The following is a 13,176-nucleotide window of genomic DNA, read 5'->3' as shown; positions in this document are numbered from 1 at the left end:
CTGCCAGTCAGTGTGTAGCTGCTGTCTGCCAGTCAGTGTGTAGCTGCTGCCTGCCAGTCAGTGTGTAGCTGCTGCCTGCCAGTCAGTGTGTAGCTGTCTGCCAGTCAGTGTGTAGCTGCCTGCCAGTCAGTGTGTAGCTGCCTGCCAGTCAGTGTGTAGCTGTCTGCCAGTCAGTGTGTAGCTGCCTGCCAGTCAGTGTGTAGCTGCCTGCCAGTCAGTGTGTAGCTGCCTGCCAGTCAGTGTGTAGCTGTCTGCCAGTCAGTGTGTAGCTGTCTGCCAGTCAGTGTGTAGCTGTCGCCTGCCAGTCAGTGTGTAGCTGCTGCCTGCCAGTCAGTGTGTAGCTGCTGCCTGCCAGTCAGTGTGTAGCTGCCTGCCAGTCAGTGTGTAGCTGCCTGCCAGTCAGTGTGTAGTCTCTTAGAACAGACGAGTTGGCTTCCGCAATTTTCAAATGCTTCCGCCATACCGTCTGTACTTCGTGGGGGAGAATCATGCACCAACCGGAATGGGAAGCAGAAAGGCGGGTCTTCCGCTCATTAGTCCAATCAGAATCCAATATGCCGGCAGAAAGGTGGGTCTTCCGCTCATTAGTCCAATCAGAATCCAATATGCCGCATTCGCGTGTCGTGATTGGTCGGATTCCGTAGAACTTCCTTCCAGTCTGAAGGTTTTTTTCCCAACTTCCTTGTGCATGTTCTGGGGGTGTAACGTACAGACTGTATATAGCTGCATTCGCCGGATGTAGATGATACAGTCTGTTTTAAGAGACTAGTCAGTGTGTAGCTGCCTGCCAGTCAGTGTGTAGCTGCTGCCTGCCAGTCAGTGTGTAGCTGCTGCCTGCCAGTCAGTGTGTAGCTGCCTGCCAGTCAGTGTGTAGCTGCTGCCAGTCAGTGTGTAGCTGCCTGCCAGTCAGTGTGTAGCTGCTGTCTGCCAGTCAGTGTGTAGCTGCTGCCTGCCAGTCAGTGTGTAGCTGCTGCCTGCCAGTCAGTGTGTAGCTGCTGCCTGCCAGTCAGTGTGTAGCTGCTGCCTGCCAGTCAGTGTGTAGCTGCTGCCTGCCAGTCAGTGTGTAGCTGCCTGCCAGTCAGTGTGTAGCTGCCTGCCAGTCAGTGTGTAGCTGCCTGCCAGTCAGTGTGTAGCTGCCTGCCAGTCAGTGTGTAGCCGCCTGCCAGTCAGTGTGTAGCTGTCTGCCAGTCAGTGTGTAGCTGCCTCCCTCTCATTACTACCTCTTCATCTTCTACCTGTAGGAGCTCAATCAGCTCCAGTTCTGAGTAGTAAACAGAGAGTTGTCCCACGTGAATAAGCAGCAACAAACTCAGAGGCGGTGAAGGACGACGGGTCTCTCTCTTCTCCCTTTCTCTCAGTAATCGCCTGGCTGCACGTTTCACTTCCTCTCCAGAGAGAGAGAGCATGTGGTTGTGAAGAGACTCCTTAACTATCCTGATGCTTTTTTTCATTTTTCTGTTTGTTGTTCTCATTGCTGAACCACCCCCGTGTGCATGCCAATTCATTTTAGCATAAACTCCTAGTAGATTCGCAAAGGTATGCATCACAAACGACACAATTAGTATCGCTAGTGTTCCATGATTGTTTGCAAAACAAGGTAAAACCTAATCCACCAGACACATCTCAATTATCCGCACGGGGGGGTGGGGTGATTGAGGACACCTCTATTCAAGACCTGGAATTGATCAAATAATGTTTTTTATACTTTTACAGACTTTCCAAACCTGCATAAGAACCCTGTTTACCTCAATATATCATTAATACCTACTCACTTTATACCTTATACCTTTATACCTACTCAATTTACTTCACGATAGCACAGTATAATGGCTGTGGAAAATAAGTGTAAATTTGTTAATTCTGTGTGGTGCTCTCCTTTGTCTCACTTCACCATCTGCATTGTGAGAAATTCTGAGAGCTTTAGCTTTGCTTGCACGGGACAACAGCAGCCTCTTCCTGTTTTGTGCCGTAAAGCAATCCAGCAGGTTTGACCCATGCAGTGCAGAGGCTAGAAGGCGATTGACACTGAATATATCAGGACGGCACATAATATCAATCTACACAGTACACAACACATTCACACACAAATCCACAGTTACTCACCCACACAGTTGTCACAGAGGCTGCAGTGGGAGGCACGTGGAGGCCTGAAGATTTTGCAGGTGAAGCAGTACTTGAGCTTAACTGTCTGGCCGTTGATGACTACCTCCCTGGTCCTGGGGGGAGGCCGGTAGCCTGAACTGCCATTTGCCACGTCTAGGGGAAAGCGATAAAAAGACAAACATATGAAACATACAGTAATGTTGGGCAAACTTCTACAACTTGTATTGACTGAATAATACACAGCATTACAAAACCATTACTATAATGTAGTTACGCCAATAATATAAACTGTCTGAAATTCAACGTACACTTAACACCATGTTCAGAACTGCGATACACAAAAAGACAATTGTGGAAATTTGAATAGAATGCTTTTGGCGGAGTCAGACGACAGCGATGACAGGCTAAACGTAAGGATGAGAGCGATGATAGTGACGACAGGCTAAACAGTAAGGAGGAGAGCAATCATAGTGATTTTCAAACCATAAAAGGTAGAGCTGAGCTGTATAGAGCCTGAGCTGTTCAGCTCACTTTGAGCACTCTCACGCGCGCATCGTGTGTGAGTAGGAGTGGGATTGCGTAGGAAGGAAGATCATTTCATACCACAGAAGCCCATCAGTGCTAGCTGAGAGCGGGGTGTGTGTGTGTGTGTGTGTGTGTGTGTGTGTGTGTGTGTGTGTGTGTGTGTGTGTGTGTGTGTGTGTGTGTGTGTGCGCGCGGGTGCATGTGTGTGTGTGTGCGTGTGCGCATGTGTGCATGTGTGTGGGTGTGAGACAGAGAGAGAAAGAGAGAGAGAGAGAGAGAGAGAGAGAGAGGACGGAGGCTCGTGTGGGTGTTTGACATTTCTAAAGGGGAGTTGAGAAAATGCAGCCAATGAGATGGGTTCTATTGAATTGGTCTCCTTTGTGATCAATGGCTGCCGCGCCCTCTCCTCCGTACTCCCTTTGCCCTCTCAGCGGACTCCATGGAGGAAGACAACGGATGAGCGGAACGTGGGAACAAGTCGGAGCAGGATTCTCATCTGCCGCCATATTAAAGCAAAATGAGAGATCCTCTCGCTGAGGTATTGATAGCACGGTCAAATCTACGCTAACATAAGCTCCCATCAGATAAAGAGCAGTTAAATCAACTCTATTTCATTGGCTTCACACTTTTCTATGGTCTTATTAAGCACCAGAGGTAAACATCAAGTCCTGAAGTAGATTCTGAGGCCATAAAGCAGCCTCTGAAATAAGAAGCATTAGATGGTACCATTGGTAGGTGACACTAATCAAACTAAATTCAATACTTCAGATTGTTCACAAGTCCTTGAAGAACCCAGCAGTTGTGTGGCATTTAACAAAGAGCCTAGACTCTGTCTAGAGTTTCAACTGTCTGTTCACACATCCACACATCACAAACCCATACATACAGTACAACACATAGCCTAACACCTACTGGTGGCTCTACTCCACTTGTGCATCAAAAGCCCTCTTTGCACTGGCTAAGGTTCTTTGAAAAGGCACTTTGCAACTGTTTCAGGTAAGGACCTATATGGGCTTTTTTTTTTTACTGGCTACAGAGCTGGTCTATAGGATCCCTCTGAACAGGATATAGATTGAAGGGCATGAAAGCTGTCCGTTTGTCAGTGCTCTAGGGATGTAACGATGACATTCCACAGTACGGTATGGTACGGTACATTACAGTATCTACCAAAATATCACGGTATACTGTATTTCACTGTATTAACACGTTCACTGCCAATGACGAGTTGATACGTCAAAAAAAATCCAACGGTTGACTGCCAATGACGAGTTGATACGTCAAAAAAAAAAACGGTGGGATGTGCATCTAACCCTTTTACATCTTCTATATAAATATGGGAGCCACCGAACGTGTACAACCCATTCCACCGACCCACTAAGTGGCGACAGTGCTCTCCAGACTAGAAAAAGCCGAGCCAAAACTGCAGGGGAACGCCCGATGAAACCATTCTCATACTGTAAAATGGATTGGCGAAAACGCTTTCGTTTTCGCGCTGGTTGCTGGCGGTGGGGGATTGCAAATTTGCATAATAGATTATGGGTGCAACACACTTTGAAACACGCAGCATAAATAAGACCAGAATCGCAAAAGCTTCATCAAAGCTCTCAACCGAAACCCCAAGAAACGAGCGAGCCCATCCAGACTTGCCCAGTGGCCGCCAGCAGACAGGAGCAGCAGCAGCAGCAGCAGAAACTCGCTTGTGACACGCCCGCTGCAGCCAAGAAGAACACACACGGAGGGAGGAGTTTGAAGGAGAGGGGGGTTTCCTGCTGTTATGGAGGAAATTACTGTTCAAAACTATTGTTTAGATGTCTGACGTCTTACTGATGCCAAAAATGAATGGTTAAAGTGACTGTTCTATCGAATTTCACTAGGGATGCACCGATATGAAAATTTTGGCCGATGCCGATAACCGATATTAACATTGCTGTTATGGCCGATAACCGATATTTACCGATGTCGATTTGATCTGTATAAAAACACATTTCTATGATAATAAAATGTTGTACATACTGAAAAACACATGTAAACACTGAATTTGAAAAAGTAATGCATTTCTTTATTCCAAAACATTTGTAAAAGCCCATAAATCATAGATTTACTGCATTATTTCATCTCAATGTGAAGAATTTGGCTGATACCGATAACCGATATTAACATTGCAACATCTGACCGATACCGATATGTTAAAAAATGACTAACATCGGCCGATACCGATATGATTGCCGATATATCGTGCATCCCTAAATTTCACAAAAAGCTATTTATCTCAGCTTAAATTTTCAGACGCTGAAACCATGCTGTATTCAAGTGCTAATGCCTACATAACTACTAACTCTACAAACTAGGGATGCACCGATATGAAAATTTTGGCCGATGCCGATAACCGATATTAACATTGCTGTTATGGCCGATAACCGATATTTACCGATGTCGATTTGATCTGTATAAAAACACATTTCTATGATAATAAAATGTTGTACATACTGAAAAACACATGTAAACACTGAATTTGAAAAAGTAATGCATTTCTTTATTTCAAAAACATTTGTAAAAGCCCATAAATCATAGATTTACTGCATTATTTCATCTCAATGTGAAGAATTTGGCTGATACCGATAACCGATATTAACATTGCAACATCTGACCGATACCGATATGTTAAAAAATGACTAACATCGGCCGATACCGATATGATTGCCGATATATCGTGCATCCCTACTACAAACTAACTCTTTTAGACAGAGAAAGCACACATTCTATTAGTTCTTTTGAGATATTTTGTGTTCACAAAATCTTAGCAGAAAAGAATCCTCGGGTCTTGAAAGATGAGCCAGAATCCTCAAAAAAAAACTTTGGCAGAAGCTACCTACAGTAAAAAAAAAACGGCTGGCAGTGAATGTGTTAATGCTAGGCTGTGAAAAATCCTACCTTATCTGTAAAGAGGAGACTTGTGGTACCCATTGAACCCCTTTGAAATAGTTTTCCCTCGCCCAGATTTAACCGACGTTTGGAGCATTATTTAGCCCCCTTCCCGACAAGCTAGCATGGGGTATAAACGCAAACTAATGACTATCCTGCTGTGTAAGTGGAGGAGAGGCAAACTGGAGCAATTAGCTTGGCAGATGGAAAAGTCTACTGGAATATGCTAACATTGTACTGACCTCAACATGACTGTCAAGACCTAGGACTTAGGGGTGTGCCACCTTAGGCACCTCACGATTCGATTCGATTACGATTAAGGGTGCTACGATTCGATTATTAAACGATTACGATTAATCACGATTACGATTTCGATGCATCTTTTCCCCATACAGGATTTCTTTGTCAGTATCTTTTTCCCCATACAGGATTTCTTTGTCAGTATCTTTTTCCCCATACAGGATTTCTTTGTCAGTATCCATTAATTAAAGGAAACAAACAAATGTACCTCCATTATCTTTTATTTAGATCAATCAGACCAAACACAATACATCCAAAACATTTTACATTTCCCACAACAAAAAGCTGCTCTTTACAGGTGAGATTATTTGAAATAAAGTGCCTTTAGCAACTTCTTTTATTTTAACCAAAATTCTCTGCTGTTTTCACAGATTTAGGATTAATATAAAAAACAAATAGCTTATTCTGCTGTTTTCACAGATTTCTGTACTGGCAGGATTAGTAATACAAAAATAGCTTATTCTGTATTCAGTAATAGAAAATAAAACTTTTAACCAAAATCCTCTGCTTTTTTCACAGATTTCGGTACTAGCATGTTTGTTTAATACAAAACAAATAGCTTATTCATAAATAATAAATAAAGACTTCCAAACAAAATCCTTTACAAATGACCAGTGAGCAGCATAGCATCATCCCACAACAAGCAAACGTTTTCCTATCCACAACCAAAAGCAGCTTTAAAACTAAATAAGTGTCGGATGAATAAAATAACAGAATTAACAGATTCACCCCTTCACCTCCCCTCTCCTTCACTGCCTCCTTCCTTCAGCCCTTCACCTCCTCTTTCACTGCCTACTTCCTTTAGCCCTTCACCACTTCACTTCCTCTCTCCTTCACTGCCTACTTCCTTTAGCCCTTCACCACTTCACTTCCTCTCTCCTTCACTGCCTACTTCCTTTAGCCCTTCACCACTTCACTTCCTCTCTCCTTCACTGCCTACTTCCTTTAGCCCTTCACCACTTCACTTCCTCTCTCCTTCACTGCCTACTTCCTTTAGCCCTTCACCACTTCACTTCCTCTCTCCTTCACTGCCTACTTCCTTTAGCCCGTTACGTGTCTTATCGCGATGCATCGAAGAAACGATTTTTCGGCACACCCCTACCCTGCATGCTTTCTTCAGTGATTCCAGTTTCCAGTACTTCGGTTTTGGTCTCGTTTTACAGTTAAGGAACTGCTTTCCGGGCGAAATACCGTATTTTTTGCAAATAAAGCAAAAACAAAAAAACAAAAAAAATTGCAAAAAAAAATGCAATTTTTTGCAAATCGATAATCGAACATTGTGAATCGATTATATCGTATAATCGATTAAATCGATTATACGATTAATCGGCACACCCCTACTAGGACTGCAGACAGGGACAAGAGCACATTCATTCTGTACAGTGAAGTGGTGCGTTCAAGGTCTTGCAAACTAATAATAAAAAATAATAATAATGATTGGATTTATATAGCGCTTTTCTAGACACCCAAAGCGCTTCACAGAAATCATTATTCATTCACACCATTCGTACCAGTGGTGGTAAGCTACGGGTGATGTAGCCACAGCTGCCCTGGGGAAGACTGACGGAAGCGTGGCAGCCATTTCGCGCCTACGGCCCCTCCGACCACCACCAACATTCATAGACATTCATACCCATTCATACGAGGCAATGAGGGTTAAGTGTCTTGCCCAAGGACACAACAACAACAGCTGGGAGGGAGCGGGATTCGAACTGCCAACCCTTGAGTCATTGGCCGACCCGCTCTACCTCCCGAGCTAATGCCGTCCCTAACTACAGACATTTACACTGTAAAACTGTAAAAGTACATCATCCATAATCCATGTCAGATATGGTTGTAAACTGCAATCTTTTTTTCAGTTTAGTTTTTATTGAGTTTCGCTTTATAAACAAGTATACACAAACAAAAAGAAATTGGACATGTACATAAATACAAGAAAGAAAAGGGGTTTTGTTTGGGAGTTAGATTCTTAATAGTCCGTCCTTTCCATCCATAAACTGCGATCTTAAACTTTTGATAGATTAAGTATTTAACTCATTGGGTGCCAGCCACTTTTGGAGAACGGACGCTCCCAGTGCCAGAGTTTCAGAGCGTTTTCAGTGATTTCTCGAGGCCCACAGAATATTGTGTGATATTACTATGTAAACACCGAACACGCACAAAGAACGAGGAGACTCTCTTCTATCATCTGCAAAAAAAAGTTTATTGATCCCATTTTCCTTTCTTTAGTTATGAGCCGGAGAAGATAGCTTGATTTAACCAAAAACAGCAATTTTTTTCTAGAAGCTGAGATAATGAGCCTTTTGTGAAACATTTCAAGCACATCATTGACTCTGAAGCTAATATTTTCTGATATAATGACACCTCAAAAATAATTTCCTTCAATAAAAGAGTGAAAACAAAGGAATTTTGTTTGGCCAAATAATATGTTTTAGCTGCAACCAGCAGCGCTGGCCCCTGCGTGCGCAGACCCTACACCTTCTTGCTGGTCTTGATTTACTGCTGGTGGGCATCAGATAGCCTATTCTAGCTTGTTTGCTCTCTATGCATCGAGCCTGCTGCTGCCTGGGTCTGTGTGTACTGTCAATGGTTGTATGCTGTAGTGCCCTGCGTGCCCCACCCCCCTCCTCCTCCTCCTCCGTGGTGGGAGGAGTGTCTCTGCTGCGGTTTGCTCTGAGTTTGATCTGCACTGAAAAGTCCGCTGCATCCCCCCGCTTTTTTACAGCGTGTCCCCGGCTCCCAGCTGAGAATAATGTAACTTTTCAGAAAGACGCTGGTGTCGCCGTGTCGGCAACTAAATCATATGGATGGGCTATCGCAGCGGACACGGATGGGGCTCAATTGTGGCAGCAGATGACTGCTGTTCACAGGCACAGCTAACGTTATGCTTCAAGCATATCGATGCGATTTCCGTTTCCTCATGACTTCTTCTCTCTTTTCTCCTGGCCTTTGTCTAATCTGGAGAGCACTGTCGCCACCTAAGGGTTCTGTAAAATAGGTTAGACACATTCAATAGCTCCCATATTGTAAGAGGCGATGTAAGAGGCTTAGATCGACATCCCCCCATCAAAAAACGCAATTGACGAACATGTTCGTCCTTGGCACTCTACGTTACTAAACGAAATGACGAACATGTTCGTCCATGGCACTCAATGAGTTAAATAGTAGGCTACAAAGTACATAAAAAAATAAAAAAAAACTCCTCAGATGATGGCATGGAGTAGTGAAAGAGAGTAGACTGAGTAGAGGAAGAAGAGGATTGTAAGAGTTTATTTTGTCAAGTGGCTTTAACCGCGATGAAATTTGATAGCACATAGGTAAAGAGGTGTGAGGTGTTTGACACCTGACTGACCTCAAGTTGCTTCTTGGTTCACTGTGAGAAAAAGGAACATAAATGTTTGTTGCTGAACAAAGACCATTTTCAACTGAAAAATCACATTAGTCCATTTTGTGTCTTCAGTGATGACACTATTCCACGGTTATATACAATGTTGACAACTACAATTGCAACCGTAGAGGCTAAGCAGTTTGGGGTGAGGGTTAATGGCATGTAACATTCACACTCCTAAAGGTTTGTTTGGATTAACTACACAGCAGAGTACAGTGGCTGTTTAGAATAATTTCAAAGTGGGAATCTACATGTTTATTAGCCTTTAACATATAAAGGCGAAAGAAAGAAAATGGTAAAATGGACTGCATTTATATAGGGCTTTAAGCGCTTTACAATGTGCCTACATTCACCCACTCACACACCGAAGGCGGCCAGCTGCCACGCAGGGTGCTGGCACAGCCATCGGGAGCAATTTGGGGTTCAGTGTCTTGCCCAAGGACACTTCGACATGCGGACTGGAGGAGCCGGGGATCGAACAACCGACCTTCTGGTTGGTGGACGACGCGCTCTACCTCCTGAGCCACAGCCGCCCCACAGAAAGAGTTAAGTGTGTGTGTGTGTGTGTGTGTGTGTGTCTAAGTAGCAACGTCACAGCACTAGGGATGTCAACAGTTAACTGGTTAACCGCCGAGAATGTCTCTGACCGGTTAAAGGAGAATTTCGGTTTTTTACACCACGGTCCTCATTTCCAGGTTAAAATATGATGTTTTACTCACCGAAATAGTTTGGCTTCATTCGGATGCCCACGGAAGATTTTGAGCTCCGAGTAGTCTCCTCAAACAGGCTATAACGAGAGCCTGCGGCCAGCTTGGGGCATGCTGGACGGGAGTGCACGCGCTCTCTAAATGACACTTTTTCTGTCAGATCATGGTTCATTATGGTTGTAAATATAATTATTTAGCTAATAGCTAGAAGCTAAGCTAACAACAACACAGCAGTCAGCGTTGATGTGCCCCGGATGGGGTTACAGTGCGTATCTTCCCCCTTCTGTGGTTTCTCTGAAGAAGGTTTCACAGAGGGGGAAGATGGGCACTGTAACCCCATCCGGGGCAGATCAACGCTGACTGCTGTGTTGTTGTTAGCTTAGCTTCTAGCTATTAGCTAAATAATTATATTTACAACCATAATGAACCGTGATCTGACAGAAAAAGTGTCATTTAGAGAGCGCGTGCACTCCCGTCCATCATGCCCCACGCTGGCCGCAGGCTCTCGTTATAGCCTGTTTGAGGAGACTACTCGGAGCTCAAAATCTTCCGTGGGCATCCGAATGAAGCCAAACTATTTCGGTGAGTAAAACATCATATTTTAACCTGGAAATGAGGACCGTGGTGTAAAAAACCGAAATTCTCCTTTAAGCATGTCGGTCAAATGGTTAATTTGCATATTAATTTGCATACGTGTTGCAAATGTGGAGATTTTTTTCCTCCTTCGTGGGAAGCAATGTTAATGTAAGTATATTAAAACATGGCACAAGGGTTAAACTAGCATTATATAGGAATCAAAAGCTCCTGCCCCTGCCAATATTATAACATTCATTTAGAGAAAGGCTGAAAACGGCATCATCTTTTTCCAGGGTTTGAGAGAGGAGCTCATGGAAGCTGTCTGCCCCGTGCAGACTACAGGGACGTTTATCGCCTTGCAAAGCATGCTGGGATACCTGGCGATGCGATCCAATACAAAATGAATGGGCAGCAGGGACAGCCGGCGTCTACACGCGACAAACGTCGCTACAGTCTGAAGGGAGGCAGTGGGAAACTGCATTTCTCCGCCTTCCGCCTTAGGTCCTTACTTTCGCTCAGTGTTTCGCTCTGTGTTTCAAGCAACAAGCATCTTCCACATGGATTCTACTGAAGAATATCCCCACTTCAAAATGTTCAACGTAAGTCCTCCATCATCTGACTAGCTCAGTGGCCTTGTGGTCTGAGTGTCCGCCCTGAGACTGGGAGGTCGTGAGTTCGATCCCCGGCCGAGTCATACCAAAGACTATAGAAATGGGACCCATTTGCCTCCCTGCTTGGCACTCAGCATCAAAAGGGTTGGAATTGGGGGGTTAGATCACCATATGATTCCCGAGCGCGGCGCTGCTGCCGCTCACCGCTCCCCCAGGGGATGGGTCAAATGCGGAGAGCAAATTTCACACATTGTGTGACAATCAGCGGGACTTTACTTTACCTTATCTCTCTGTCTGTGTGTGTGTGTGTGTATCTGACTCTGTCAGTGAGAGCGTGGTGAGCCCCTCCTCCTCCTCCTCTTCCTATACACACAGAGGCTGCTGTGCTCTTCTCCACGGAAGAACGAAAATATATCACACTATTACAGATATTAGTCTATGACATAATACATAATTAGGGATGTCCCGAAACTCCCGATACCGATACTGGTATCGGAGCCGATACTGGCCTATTTTGCTGTACTCCTAATCGCCCGATACTGACACGCCCGTGCACCCGATACACTTTACACCCACGCCATGCGACGTGACATTAACCTCAAAGTAGCAAGCCAGCATCAGGCTCACAGCTGTTAATGCATGCAGAGAAGCTTCACTATAACAGCCGTGTTTGTTTGCATGTCAGCCTGGAGCGCTTTGTGAGGAGAAATAAAAAGCTATCAGGCCAGTAATCAGCTGATAAGGCTACAGCCTGCACCACATCGCTCGTCCATTCACTGTTTGACTGCCTTAGCTGCAGTTAGCCTGCAACAAGCTAAAAAAAACTTTCTGTTCAACTTACAGGTTACCATTAGTTGCTCTAGCAGCAACACAATCACAGTGTTGTGGAACAAGCAAAGGCTTACCAGATCATTGAAATACATGTCCCGTAATCCATACTGCCTTAAAGTTTAACGTTTAAAGTGTAACGTTAATCTCCGTGAATTTATCAATAATTTTTACTTTACTTTACTTTTACTTTATTTGTTTATTTGGTCAGGACAGTACACATTAATGAACAGTTACCTATACAGAGTCATCTATATGATAACAATAAATATGTCGGATTTCAGCTAAAAGCTCATTTGCATCCGTAGTCCTCATGACATAAAAACAAGATAAAAGACAACATCAAAACAGAAAACAGTTGAAAAAATGCCAATAAAAACAACAACAATGTGGCCAAATAGACATAATAATGGTGCATTAAAAACTAAAGTGCGCGGGATAAAAGTGTGAAATTACAATTACAAAAGAATTACAAAAGAATAAAGTGCATGGGTGGAGATATATGAGGGCTAAGTACCGGTAGTTATGGTTGGTTATGGTTGCAGTGTTGATTTACTTTGAGCCATTCCTTGAGGTTTATTTTGAAGGTTGAATATGTGGGGCATTCCCTTATTGCAACTGGGATAATGTCCCAGATTTTCTGGAACATCTCCTCTCTGGCAAGCCCTGGTGGTCATGCCTTCCACGGTTCTCCGTTTGAAAAATTCACCCAGAGGAGGTGGCACGAGACCATGAAGACATTTAAACACAAAACAGGCGTATCTAAAGATTATAAAATTATCAAAATCTAAAAAATGTAGCTTTTTCAGGACATTACATATGTGAAAGGAGAATGGCTTTTTATCATAGATTTTTAGAGCTTTTTTGAAGAGAGATTCAATGGGCTTAATTGCTGTTTTACAGGCCAGTGACCAGCTCGTTAACACATTCAGTGCCAAGGACGTCTGTGGACGTCCTAAAAAAAAGTAACGTTCAGTGCCAAGGACGTCTGTGGACGTCCTAAAATCATAATTCATATTATTCCATAATTCTTCTGTTTAAGGTCGTACCCAGCCAGTGAGCATGAATCCCTTCAAGGGATCACACGGCGCCACCTTAAAAATCACATCGCAGCTGCGCAGTGCAGCCACGTTAAAACCTTGCGACGCCCAGAGTCTCTTGTAGAGTAGGTTGGTCAGTAGCATTAGCATTAGCAGTATCAGTAGCAGAAGAAGAG

At 43.9% G+C, this 13,176-nt stretch overlaps 1 protein-coding gene across 2 annotated transcripts in view; it reads right to left on the bottom strand.

The window, feature by feature from the left end:
• Window positions 1-13,176, bottom strand: part of LOC310773672 (palmitoyltransferase ZDHHC14-like) — a 122,389-nt gene that overhangs the window by 38,151 nt on the left and 71,062 nt on the right. For both annotated transcript variants that reach the window (XM_083633595.1, XM_083633596.1), the window contains exon 4: window positions 2,104-2,256. In XM_083633595.1, the coding sequence (XP_083489721.1) occupies window positions 2,104-2,256 (153 nt within the window). The remainder of the gene's footprint in view (window positions 1-2,103; window positions 2,257-13,176) is intronic.

The sequence above is a fragment of the Poromitra crassiceps genome (genome assembly GCF_964638095.1).
Source record: "Poromitra crassiceps genome assembly, chromosome: 3".
Lineage (NCBI taxonomy): Eukaryota > Metazoa > Chordata > Actinopteri > Beryciformes > Melamphaidae > Poromitra > Poromitra crassiceps.
Note: the sequence above shows the minus strand (reverse complement) of the source record. Positions and strands in the feature narration are given on the sequence as shown.